Source organism: Budorcas taxicolor, chromosome 12 (assembly GCF_023091745.1).
Source record: "Budorcas taxicolor isolate Tak-1 chromosome 12, Takin1.1, whole genome shotgun sequence".
In the NCBI taxonomy this organism is placed as follows: Eukaryota; Metazoa; Chordata; class Mammalia; order Artiodactyla; family Bovidae; genus Budorcas; species Budorcas taxicolor.
Genome location: NC_068921.1, coordinates 25,961,979 through 25,976,369, shown reverse-complemented (window position 1 = coordinate 25,976,369; position 14,391 = coordinate 25,961,979). Strand labels below are relative to the sequence as shown.

General features: G+C 38.9%; 1 protein-coding gene across 1 annotated transcript in view; it reads left to right on the top strand.

Moving 5' to 3' along the window:
* NBEA (neurobeachin) overlaps window positions 1–14,391 on the top strand; it is a 667,766-nt gene that overhangs the window by 525,061 nt on the left and 128,314 nt on the right. Inside the window, exons 42-43 of the mRNA XM_052650319.1 lie at window positions 11,292–11,409; window positions 11,732–11,834. Coding sequence (XP_052506279.1) covers window positions 11,292–11,409; window positions 11,732–11,834 — 221 coding nt within the window. The remainder of the gene's footprint in view (window positions 1–11,291; window positions 11,410–11,731; window positions 11,835–14,391) is intronic.

Here is a 14,391-nt window from a genome sequence, read left to right as displayed (position 1 = left end):
ATCCACAATGTTCTACATATTGATATTTTAAAATAAAATTCTTAAAAAAATCACTTTTCAGATATACCCAATAGAATCAAATATATCCAAAGGAATAATGATTTGGCTGTCATCAACATCCACTTTAAAATGTACAAATAATATTTTTTCAAGTGGACATTTTATGTAATTCCTCTTTCTTACTCAACAAATATTTCCATTTGATCCCTTCTCCAAACAGCTATTCTAAAACTATTTTGTGCTTGAAAGTCATATATTGATCATTAAATTCTAATAATCTACAGAAAGCATATACACTAATGAATTAAAGTTTTAATATTTTAAATACCTAAGACCATAAAATTTTAAGTGTTTAACATTTTTATTCTGAAACAAATTGTTTTTATAAATATTATCAGCTTATAACCATACAGCATAAATATATTGTGAGCTTTGAAAAATAATTACAAAACATATAAAGTTAAAATGCTATGGGAAATTCATCTCAATGAGATGGTTAGTATATCTACATAGGAATATTATTTATTGCTAAAACAATACAGGGATCAATATTAAAGCTATCCCTAACTTTTTAAAAATTGAAATATAGTTGATTTATAATATTGTGGTAGTTTCAGATATATAGCAAAGTGATTCAGATGTATATTGTTTTTCAGACTCTTTTCCATTATAGCTTACTACAAGATATTAAGTATAGTTCCCTGTGCTATATAGTAGGTCCTTGTTGGTTATCTATTTTATATATAGCAGTGTACAGTGTTCATCCTAAACTCCTAATTTATCCCTTCCCACCCTTTCCCCTTTGGTAATCATGTTTGTTTTCTATGTCTGAGTCTATTTCTGTTTGAAAAATGAGTTCATTTTTATCATTTTTTTATTAGATTCCACATACTATGTCATCTGATATTTGTTTTTCTCTGGTTTACTTCACTTAGTATGATAATCTCTTGTTGCTATAAATGGCATGATTTCATTCTTTTTTGTGGCTGAGTAATATTTCATTATGTATTTATGCCACATCTTCTTTATCCAGTCATCTGTTGATGGACATTTAGGTTGCTTCCCTGTCTTGGCTATTATAAATGGTGCTGTAGGTGATGGCACCCCACTCCAGTACTCTTGCCTGGAAAATCCCATGGATGGAGGAGCCTGGTGAGCTGCAGTCCATGGGGTCGCGAAGAGTCGGACACGACTGAGCGACTTCACTTTCACTTTTCACTTTCATGCATTGGAGAAGGAAATGGCAACCCACTCCAGTGTCCTTGCCTGGAGAATCCCAGGGAAGGGGGAGCCTGGTGGACTGCCATCTCCAGGGTCGCACAGAGTTGGACACGACTGAAGCGACGCAGCAGCAGCAGAGATACTGGGATGCATGTATCTTTTTGAGTTATAGTTTTCTCCAGGTATATGCCCAGGAATAGAATCGCTAGATCATATGGTAACCGTTTGTAGCTTTTACACCACCATACTGCTTTCCATAACGGCTATAGCAATTTATATTACCACCAACAGTGGAGGAAGATTCCTTTTTCTCTCTACCCTCTGCACCATGTATTATTTATAGACTTTCTGATGGTAGGCATTCTGACCAGTGTGAATAATAACTCTTATAGTTTTTAACTTTCTTTTTTGTAGTTCTGTTGAAAAATCCTGTTCACAAGTTTAAACTATAAGTAAATAGAAGGATATTGACATTTTATTCCAGCAACATTTATATAGGTTTTTGTGCTACTTCTAAGTTGTATGCTAAAAATCACCTAGTGGATCTATCATCAAAAATTATCTTTAATTATCTTCCAGCTGTCAACCCAATAAGATCCAACTTCAGCTCTTTGAAAGTAGAGAATTAGGAAACCATTTAACTTAAAGATTTTTCAAATCCAGTCATTGAGGGCATACACTTTCTAATAAATTGTCCCTTATTTGAGGCTCCTACCCCCTCAACAGATTTTGTACCCTAGATGATACATCACAGAGAGCCTCCCTCCCATTTTGTAATTGGAGAATGGCGATGGGAAAAACAACGTGTATTTCTCTCACATATTCATCCTCAGACAAGTAGATTTTAAGAAGGTAAGGATCTGAAAACTTACTTTTAACTTGTGCATACGTATGTAACTGACCTCTTGGAAAATCATTCATTGCCCAATTAGAAGAGAAGAGTCCATTGTGTTGCTATTTCCTTTTTTCCATACACTTCTAATTAGTTACTTCTTACATCTTATTCTCTCTATGCCTTTGGTGAAGAACTGGTATCACCACAAAATGCAGTGAGAACTGGAAGAAGGCAGTTCCAAACATTTGGCCGTTTTTTCTGCTTCCTACTTCCTCATCTCATGTTCCATGACCTCGACTGCCAGTCAGAGATGATCTTCCACAGCATAGTCGATGTAGAACCCGAGCTTCTTCTGCTCTGGGGTTCCGGTTTTCTTCTGGGCCTTAGAATCCTCTTTATTCATCTGGCAAAGGGAAAAGACCGTGCATGAATGCAAACCTAAAACCTCTCTTGCACTCTTCCATCCTGAATATATTTGCTACATCCAGAATCATTGGTAATTTGTACAGAATTATCAAAGTAATGGGGGTTACAGTTTCCCATTGCACTAACAGCCCTTTAATTAAACTGTTCAAGCTCAAGTGTCTGTTGGATATGATGACCTGATGAAAACTGAACAGGGCATGTCTAGCCAGCCCTTTGCATCATTCTCATCAATTCTTAACAGAAAATACAGCTTGAAGCAAAATTTAGTTTTTTCATATCCAAATACTTGTTCTGATATATGCAGTCAGATGATTTGAGATCACCAAAGCTATCACAAAACAAGTACTTTTTAGGTCACACAATATTAACTGTCTTTAACAGAAAAAAAGATGAAATTGATTTGACAGCCATACCCATGTTTCTGACAAATATGCATGTCTGATACACATGAGTGCACAGCAACCCTATTTTTCTTCAACACAGTCATCAAATATGTGTTAAGCACACATTTGGGTGAAGTGGTTTACAAGGGGTCTCTACTACATTTGTTTTAGATTGCATCCTGTGTGCTTCAGTTCGTGAGTGGGGCAGACCTCAGGGTATAAAGCCAGTGTAATCTCTCTCTCCCTTCACTGTTTTTGGATATAAAGCCCTTAGTTCAAAGCAGATCAGTGGTCACTTAAGAAAATCACAGAACTTTCATAAAATTTGTGATCAAAATGCTTTAATTTTCCTGTTTATGATCTATGTGTGTGGTGCTAAGTCGTGTCCGACTCTTTGCGACCCCTAGGTCTAACCCACCAGGCTCCATATGATGTAATAAAACTTCTTCATTCAACTTTTCAGAAAATGAAACTGAGTAGACTAGTTCAGCATTTGCTGATTGGTTTCATAGTATATTAAGAAATTTGGACAGCCTGGGAAGCACAAATCAGATAATATGGAAAGGTTGACTTAAGAAAGAAAGCAAAACCACAAACCTCAAGTCTAGATGAAAGTACTTCTATGGTTTATAAAAATATCTTGGACTAAATGAAAAAGTAACTTAAAGCATTATTATTTTATAGAAGAGCCTGAAATTTACAGAACACTATGTAACTAGTGGAGATACAAATAAAATACAGGCAATTTTATAGGATCAAGTCATATTTCAGACCTAGGCTTGATGCCCAGAATTTTATAGAAACATACCATAAATTCAGTATTTAATCCACTATAAATGATATTCTTTGCCCTTTTGAAGCATATACAAATTGATTAAACTCATCACATGCCCAAAGTAGCATCCTTACGAGTCTCTCTGCCTCCAGTGTCACAGCGTTCTACTTTGGCCTCCATGAGCCCCCTGAGTGTGTGTCAGTAAACTCTCTCTAGTTACCCTCATGCTCTGTTTCAGGGCTTTCTCTCGGTATCTGAGCAGAGGAGAGGAAACGGGACTGGGGTATAGTCCCAGGCAATCATGGCGATCAGTGAAATTATTTGAATGCTAGTGGTTTATCTCAACAGTTCATCATTTCTTTAAATATTTTATTTTCCATCCTTTCTGCAGTAATTTCACTACCAAAAAAATGTCTAATTACTTAACAGAAATGAAACCGATGTTTAAAAGGGGTGTCAAATGATATTCTGTGACACACCTCAGTATATATTTTCTTAAATGAGAGGCATTAAGTCTATCAACTAAAATGCCTTAGCCTAAAAGACCTTCCATAGCCCCTCTAGAATGAAGGAATCCTTTTTATGGAGACAGACCTTTCAGGATATGGTATAACCCAGTCTACCTTAGTGACTCAATGATAAAGAATCTGCCTGCCAGTGCAGGAGATGGCAGATCCCATCCCTGGATCAGGAAGATCCTCTGGAGGAGGACGTGGCAGTCCTCTCCAGTATTCTTGTCTGGGAAACCCCATGGACCGAGGAGCCCAGTGGGCTACAAGTCTGCTGCATTGCAAAGAGTCAGACATGGCCTAATGGCTGAGCACAGCACAGCACATGACCCAACCTAGAGTTCCTTGTGAGTGCGAATTAACGCACTAGAAAATGTAGAAGTTATTCTATTTAGATCACTTTGTTTAGATCTTGATTAAATCGCAAGTCAGGAGAGACTTCTGGCAGGCTCCAGCCTTAGGATAATAAACATGAGAAGTCTGAAGGTGAAACTGGAAAGCTCTCCAATTCAGCAAAGGAGTCAAAGATACGCATACTTTGTAAGATATCTTTGTAACCCTCCCCATATGTATTATCTGTCCGTTTCTCTTGGTGATTTAGTCAGTAAATAAATGTTTATGGAGCACATATGTGTGAGGCATTGCTTTAGGCTCTGTGTATTGAGCAGTAAATAAGATGACTGAGGACCTTGTTGTCATGGAACTTTCACATCACAGGGAGGGGACTGAGAAAAAGCAAACAAATGAGTAAGTTCCATGCACAGAACTGACACAAAATGATGTCATAGAAGAGATACTGGAGGTTAGTACATGATAACTCTTAAGCTGGATACCAGGAAAGGCAGTTCACAGGAAAGGATACTTAGAAGAGAAGTTTTAGTTAAATTAGGAGAGTTTCGTTCCATAATCAATCTGAATGGAAATGCGAAAGTAGGAGGTGGCATGCTTTAAAAAAAAGAAAAGGACTGTTGGCTCTCTTGAGTTTTCTGGCAGGAAATTATGAACGCCTCAAAGCACTGTCTTTTATCAGTCCCTTTTAAGGATTTCAAAAGCTTAGCTATAACGTCAGTGACTGTAAAGGAAAATTTTCTTTTCCTTAGCTTCTCTGAATGGGGGCTGTACCACTTATTCAGATGATGCTGTCCTTGTTCAAAACAGCTTGGAACTTTGGATCTATCTTCTGGAAATTGCCTCCTGAACTGTTTATGATTGTTGATGTTAATTTACTTGCTCAGTCATATCCGACTCTTTGTGACCCTGTGGACTGTAGCCTGCCAGTCTCCTCTGTCCACGGAATTTTCCAGGGAAGAATACTAGAGTGGGTGCCATTTCCTTCTCCAGGGGATCTTCCCAACCCAGGGATCGAACCCACGACTGCTACACTGGTAGGCACATTCTTTTCCACTGAGCCTCCATGGAAGCCTAAGCCTGTTTATTCAGTTCAGTTCAGTCACTCAGTCGTGTCCGACGCTTTGCAACCCCATGAATTGCAGCATGCCAGGCCTCCCCGTCCATCAGCAACTTCCGGAGTTCACTCAGACTCGCGTCCATGGAGTCGGTGATGCCATCCAGCCATCTCATCCTCTGTCGTCCCCTTCTCCTCCTGCCCCTGAACAGTATGAAAAGCTGTTTATTACTTGCTAGCAAAATAATTTAATTTTATTCTGTCTCCTTTTACTCTTCACCTCCAGACTTTACTGAGTTCCTCTGATTATCTCAGTTCCCTTTTTCTTGTTCCCAAGGGTCCCTCAGGGCCCCTGAGGACTGCTGTGGTCCCAGCCTGGAGGAAAACTGATTGAGTTCCTGTATCAGTTTGTAACCAATCAAGAGAAAGAAGCCACATAGCAATTTGAACAGGGAAAGTGTTATAATTTATAAACACTATAACATAGAAATAATGATAATATGAATTCTACTAGAATTTTGGAGAAACAAGTTAGTAAGAAATAACAAGCACTCTGAGGAACATAGGAACAGAATACATGAGGACCAGCCACTGTATTTTGAGCTGATATTGAACCCAAGCAGGGGCCCTTGACTTAGGTAGGGAGGGCATGGATTTTAGCGCCCTTCATTGTACAAAGTCACTCTGGTGCCCTGCTGGGGGAGCTTGGTGCTCTGTCTTTTCGAACTTTCCAGAAAACCACCCTCTAGGGATTGGTGAAGCTCCTTATAGGAGGGTTCTCATCAGAGCACCTTGCTATAAAAGTGCCTGGGGCGCTGAAGTACTGGAGAAATCTTCTCATCACCGGGTGCTGTCGGCCATCACACACTGCAGGAGCCGGGCCCTGGAGAAGCCCACACTCTGCAGAGACCTGCTAGGTGAGCATACGGAATGGGGAAGAAAAACCCCTTGCCTCCGCATCGTCTCTTCAGAGTCCTTCCCTGATGGACCTCAACATACTCCTGGCTACCAAAGGAAAAATTAAGGGCACAGATTCATTTTCACGTGATAAGCAATTAAGGGTGACTCCAGAGCCGAGACACAATCATTGAATAACTGGCACAGTTGGTAAGACAGTTTTACATGAAGCACTTAGAGTCAAACCAACTTCTATGGGTGTGAGCCACCTGCCTGCTAAAGGTATTCAATAAAATAAACTGATAATATGATTAATGGAGAAGAATACAGAGTCAAATATCCATTAAATCATGGTTCTCAACGAGAAAAATAAAAATATTAATGTGTGTATGTATATCAGTTCTGTTCAGTTCAGTTGCTCAGTCGTGTCCGACTCTTTGCAACCGCATGAATTGCAGCACGCTAGGCCTCCCTGTCCATCACCATCTCCCAGAGTTCACTCAAACTCACTTCCATCGAGTCAGTGACGCCATCCAGCCATATCATCCTCTGTCGTTCCCTTCTCCTGCTGCGCCCAGTCCCTCCCAGCATCAGAGTCTTTTCTAATGAGTCAACTCTTTGCATGAGTTGGCAAAAGTACTGGAGTTTCAGCTTTAGCATCATTCAATCCAAAGAAATCCCAGGGCTGATCTCCTTCAGAATGGACTGGTTGGATCTCCTTGCAGTCCAAGGGACTCTCAAGAGTCTTCTCCAACACCACAGTTCAAAAGCATCAATTCTTTGGCACCCAGCTTTCTTCATAGTCCAACTCTCACATTCATACATGACCACAGGAAAAACCATAGCCTTGACTAGACGGACCTTTGTGGGCAAAGTAATGTCTCTGCTTTTGAATATGCTGTCTAGGTTGGTCATAACTTTCCTTCCAAGGAGTAAGCATCTTTTAATTTCATGGCTGCAGTCACCATCTGCTGTGATTTTGAAGCCCAGAAAAATAAAGTTAGCCACTGTTTCCCCAACTATGTGCCATGAAGTGTTAGGATCTTCGTTTTCTGAATGTTGAGCTTTAAGCCAACTTTTTCACTCTCCTCTTTCACTCTCATCAAGAGGCTGATTAGTTTTTCACTTTCTGCCATAAGAGTGGTGTCATCTGCATGTCTGAGGTTATTGATATTTCTCCTGGCAATCTTGATTCCAGATTGTGCTTCTTCCAGCCCAGTGTTTCTCATGATGTACTCTGCATAGAAGTTAAATAAGCAGGGTGACAATATATAGTCATGATGTACTCCTTGTCCTCTTTGGAACCAATCTGTTGTTCCATGTCCAGTTCTAACTGTTGCTTCCTGACCTGCCTATAGGTTTCTCAGGAGGCAGGTCAGGTGGTCTGGTATTCCCATCTCTTTCAGAATTTTCCAGTTTCTTGTGATCCACACAGTCAAAGGCTTTGGCATAGTCAATAAAGCAGAAATAGATGTTTTTCTGGAACTCTCTTGCTTTTTCAATGATCCAGCAGATGTTGGCAATTTGATCTCTGGTTCCTCTGCCTTTTCTAAAACCAGCTTGAACATTAGGAAGTTCACAGTTCACGTATTGCTGAAGCCTGGCTTGGAGATTTTTGAGCATTACTTTACTAGAGTGTGAGATAAGTGCAATTGTGTGGTAGTTTGAGCATTCTTTGGCATTGCCTTTCTTTGGGATTGGAATGAAAACTGACCTTTTCCAGTCCTGTGGCCACTGCTGAGTTTTCCAAATTTGCTGGCATACTGAGTGCAGCACTTTCACAGCATCATCTTCCAGGATTTGAAATAGCTCAACGGGAATGCCATCACTTCTACTAGCTCTGTTCGTAGTGATGCTTTCTAAGGCCCACTTGACTTCACATTCCAGGATGTCTGGCTCTAGGTGAGTGTAAGTGATCACACCATTGTGACTATCTGAGTCGTGAAGATCTTTTTTGTACAGTTCTTCTGTGTATTCTTGCCACCTCTTCTTAATATCTTCTGCCTCTGTTAGGTCCATACCATTTCTGTCCTTTATCAAGCCCATCTTTGCATGAAATGTTCTCTTGGTATCTCTGATTTTCTTGAAAAGATTTCTAGTCTTTCCCATTTTGTTGTTTTCCTCTATTTCTTTGCACTGATTGCTGAGAAAGGCTTTCTTATCTCTCCTTGCTATTCTTTGGAACTCTGCATTCAGATGCTTGTATCTTTCCTTTTCTCCTTTGCTTTTTGCTTCCCTTCTTTTCACAGCTATTTGTAAGGCCTCCTCAGACAGCCATTTAGCTTTTTTGCATTTCTTTTCCATGGGGATGGTCTTGATCCCTGTCTCCTGTACAATGTCACCAACCTCATTCCATAGTTCATCAGGCACTCTATCTATCAGATCTAGTCCCTTAAATCTATTTCTTATTTCTACCTTATAATCATAAGGGATTTGATTTAGGTCATACCTGAATGGTCTAGTGGTTTTCCCTACTTTCTTCAATTTAAGTCTGAATTTGACAATAAGGAGCTCATGATCTGAGCCACAGTCAGCTCCTGGTCTTGTTTTTGTTGACTGTATAGAGCTTCTCCATCTTTGGCTGCAAAGAATATAATCAATCTGATTTCAGTGTTGACCATCTGGTGATGTCCATGTGTAGAGTCTTCTCTTGTGTTGTTGGAAGAGGGTGTTTGCTATGACCAGTGTGTTCTCTTGGTAAAACTCTATTAGTCTTTGCCCTGCTTCATTCCATATTCCAAGGCCAAATTTGCCTGTTACTCCAGGTGTTTCTTGACTTCCTACTTTTGCATTCCAGTCCCCTATAATGAAAAGGACATCTTTTTGGGGTGTTAGTTCTATAAGGTCTTGTAGGTCTTCTTAGGACTGTTCAACTTCAGCTTCTTCAGCGTTACTGGTTGGGGCATAGACTTGGATTACTGCGATATTGAATGGTTTACCTTGGAAACGAACAGAGATCATTCTTAGATTGCATCCAATTACTGCATTTCGGACTCTTTTGTTCACCATGATGGCTACTCCATTTCTTCTTCTAAGGGAATCCTGCCCATAGTAGTAGATAAAATGGTCATCTGAGTTACATTCACCCATTCCAGTCCATTTTAGTTTGCTGGTTCCTAGAATGTCAACATTCACTCTTGCCATCTCCTGTTTGACCACTTCCAATTTGCCTTGATTCATGGCCCTAACATTCCAGGTTCCTATGCAATATTGCTCATTACAACATCGGACCTTGCTTCTATCACCAGTCACATCCACAACTGGGTATTGTTTTTGCCTTGGCTCCATCCTTTCATTCTTTCTGGAGTTATTTCTCCACTGATCTCCAGTAGCATATTGGGCACCTACTGACCTGGGGAGTTCCTCTTTCAGTATCTTATCATTTTGCCTTTTCGTACTGTTCATGGGGTTCTCAAGGCAAGAATACTGAAGTGGTTTGCCATTCCCTTCTCCAGTGGACCACATTCTGTCAGACCTCTCCACCATGACCCACCCATCTTGGTGTATTAGTGTATGTATATACATACACTGAGATATATAGATATATATATATGTGTGTGTATATATATATATATATACACATACAGTAATATATAATATATGTAGACATAAAATCACCCATCCTCCTGACATACCACTTTTAGTATAAAGGTGCCATCATAACTTTCATGGAAAGATCTCTTCTTGTTTCAGAGATTATACTCATTTTGTTGTTATTCAGTCACTAAGTTGTATCTGACTCTCTCTGACCCCATGGACTGCAGAATGCCAGACTTTCCTGTCTTCTCTGTCTCTGTTAACTCCAAAAATGTGTTTATTGCAGATTTGACTGCAGCAGAATAATCAAATGTGAACTTATCTGTATCATGAAACAAGAAGTCCACATATGGATAATTGCTAAGAATGTTTCAGCAACTTAGTATTAGGGTCATACTCCCTGGGATTATCTTGGCCTTCCTCTAATTGCTACACAGTTGCTTCTACAGTTTCTGCCATTACATCTCCATTCAAGCAAGGAGGAGATAGAAATGTGCCAGCTACATATGACTCCTTTTGTCAGCTTTTCTGGAATATCCCCAAATGACTGGTTTCATTCTCATTAGCCAGTTCTGGGTCACATGTCCTTACTTATAGTTGCAAGGGAATTTGGAGAAAGCAAAGAATGACTTTATCATCACTATCTTCAATCAAAGTCAGACAAATTCTGTCCTCGGGAACAAATTCAGGCCATTGTTGCAAATAAAGTTTTATTGGAACACAGTCATGCCCATCTACTTACACATTATCTGGGACTGCTTTTACCACAGTGGCAAAGTTGAATAGCTGTGAGAAGGACAGGTGGCCTGCAAGTCCTAAAAATTTTTACTATTTCACCTTTTGCCAGAAATGTTTATTGACCTCAGGCTTAGACCAATCATGAACCCTTGCTTGGGGTTGACCACTTTGAGGGCTAAATGGTCTTCCATTAAGCAAGGAAGAAGGAGGAAAAATGACATTGGAAAAGCACCAACCGTATATATCCAGCCATCTGGTCTAACCAATCATATATAAGACCAGCAAGGCATAACACGTTTTCTGTTTTGTCACAGGGTCACCTTGAACTTACAACTTTTCTGTTCCTTTGTTCCTTTATTTCTACATGAGCCAGGTACAAAAATTTAGAAAGGTAGAAATTTTGTAAATATACAGAATCAAATGATTGACAGTATTGTGATACATCATGAATTCAGGAAGATAACCCCTAATTTACTGACTTTTATACAGCACTAAAGTATTATCAGACTAAGTCTGAGACACATATTCCACTGACTGACACTTCCCTTCAAACTGTTTATTTTAGGTCCTCGCATACACTGAGGGACTTCATGGAAAATGGATGTTCAGCGAGATACGAGCTGTATTTTCAAGACGTTATCTTCTACAAAATACTGCTTTGGAAGTGTTTATGGCAAACCGAAGTAAGTCTCCTTAAATATTTTGAAAAAAAAATGTGCTGCTCATATTTGAATGTTAATGATTGACATGATGTGATACTGACTTGATTTTTTGCATTGTATTTCTTTCTTTTATATGCTGCTGCTAATGCAAAAATTAAAATTAAAAAAGAATGTATTTGTTTGAAAATGTTAATCCTAGGATAAACTTATAAGGAAATCTAATTTCTATGAAGATTCATTACCTTTACAAGTAAATCATGAAAGGCACTTGAAAAATGATTTCTGAAATTGGTGGTTAGCTCTCCTGTGGTTTTCTAAATCATGTTTTTTCTTTTTGCCCCAGCTTCAGTTATGTTTAATTTCCCTGATCAAGCAACAGTAAAAAAAGTCGTCTATAGCTTGCCTCGGGTTGGAGTAGGGACCAGCTATGGTTTGCCACAAGCCAGGTAATTATATCATATTACACATTATCTATGGTTGGCTAACATATTTCCATCTAAATACAACAAAAATCTGAGTAGAGTTATGCCCTTGTAATTATTTTGAAAACCTAGGAATTGTCTTCCTCTGCAGGTCATTTGTAGGGAAAGAGGTTATGAAAACAGCTATTTTAAGAACGGCAGAATGGGGCATAATTTTATTTAACATAATTTTATTTAAATGACAAAGTAAGAAAGTTGATTGCATCTTATAGTAAGCATGTTAAGACATTTTTGCTGAAGATCTTACCAAAAGCCTCATGATGTTTGTGGTTAATTGTTGTATAATAACATATAGTTTTTTATAAATGTTGTGTAAAAAGACTTCTTCATTACAGTAGTAAAACTCTTAGGGTTTATTGAGATTAATAGTCATTCATTATGGTGTGGTTACAATCATTTCCTGAATCTTTCATCTTTGTATTTTAAATGTATTATTTTGAATTCTTACTTAGTCAAAGATACTACTCTGTATAGAAAACATGGTCAGTAATTATGTGTGTCACTAATATCAATTAGTTGGTTTTGGCTGCAAGTAACTGAATAACTGACTAAAAGTGGTTTAACCAATAGGGTTTTGGTTGTGGGGGGTTTGTTTTATGAAAGAGGTGGAATTAAAAAGAAGTTGCCAGGGGATCCCCTGGTGGCTCAGTGGTAAAGAATCCACCTGCCAGTGTAGAAGACACAAATTCGATCCCTGATCCAGGAAGACCCCACAGGCCATGGAGCAACTAACCCCGTGCACGACGACTGCTGAGCCTGTGCTCTGGAGCCTGTGAGCCGTACCTGCTGAGCCTGTGCGCTGCAACTGCTGAAGTCTGTGTGCCTAGAGCCTGTGCTCTGCACCAAGAGAAGGCAACACAGTGAGAAGCCCACAAACCACATCCCCACACACAACTAGAGAAAAGCAACAGGGAAGACCCGGTACAGCCAAAAATAAATATATATGTAAATAAAAATGTAGAACATAAGAAAAGGAGTTGCCAGTATTGGCTCAGAGGTTCAGTAATGTCAGGACTCTAAGTTGGCTTCGTGTTCACAAAATAACCACTACTGCTCCGAATAACACATCTTCATACAACTGCATTCAAGTACGAGAAGGACGCAAAGGACTTCTTGAAATTCTGTGTTTTAGAATGGACTATATTTAGAAGTCCCTTTGGCCAGAATGGAGTCACCTTCCTGCCCCTAAAACAATCATTGAACACTGAATGTGAAGCCAAATCATCCCCTACAAGTCAAGGAAAAATATACCTCTGAACTCCCTGCCACTTCCTATCTGAAAAAAATACACTTTCTGTTGTTAAGGAAGAAAGAGAATAATCGGCTTTGGGCAGACAAGCAACAGTGTCTTCCGTGTAGATCATTAAGTGCCTGGGAGTTATTCCAGAGCACTGCATGCATGGAAAGGAAAACCAATCTTTGTCTATCTTCCCCTTAAATAGGCTACAGACATTTAAAAGACAGGAACTGTGTCTTATTTATCTTTTAATCTACAGTACCTAGCACACTGCCTAATTGCAAAGGTGCTTTTAAGTGCTACTCAACTAGAGTTACCCTACGTTACGAAGTCTCAATTCTCATATTAAGCTTATAGTGTAAAACCAGTTCACAGACATGTATGCACATGCTCAGGATATTTGCTATTTTGAACAACAAAATTCACTGAAGACATTAGTAGACGATGAAGTACTTATATAAAATACAGGTCAAAAGACAAATGCATTTAATCTAGCAAAAAAAAAATGAAATTAGTTTTGCAAGGCTTAGTCTTACTGAATCTAAGCTGTCTCTTAGTAATCATTACTTCCTTTCACAAGTACCTACAAATTGTTTAATCATCAAGTCAAGGATTTTTCCAGGAATTGACATTAAGAACTCACAAATAGGCCTAACCCTTTCCTTTTAAAGAATAATCATCTGCCTCCTGACATATTTCTCAATGACCATGATTCTTCAAAGATTACCAATAGAGTTTTCTGGTTTCTTTTGGTATTCTTCTACTTGTCAGGACCTGAAATCATTTAAAACAACCAGAAACTCTTTTACTATATTCCTTATTTCTTATGAGTGTAATTTTCCTTTCAACCACATTTAGTCTCAGATTTTTGGAATGCTGTTCTTCTTGATGGAAAAACTGGAAACAAAACATGTTTAGTAACTTTGGAAATTCTATCTTAAGACACTTTTTTGTTGCCCCCTTTGTGTTCCCCCCAAAGACTCAACTCATTAAGTTTCCCAATAAAATACTCATAAGTTCAATTTTCTTTATTTCCTGTGATATTTAGCCTTGGAGGTAGCAGATTGAGGTTGGCGGAACATTGAATCTAGGCTCAGACCTGCCACTTACTGGCTGGGTAACAAGGATAGGGTCTGATCTGATTGTAGGAACTCAGTACATATATGTTGAAAGAATGAATAACATTAAACAAGAAGACTGAAGTTCTCATCTGCTATAAACTGGGCATAGTATTTTGTGAAAGACATTTCAACAATTGTCCTGAGACCATAAAATGAATGCACT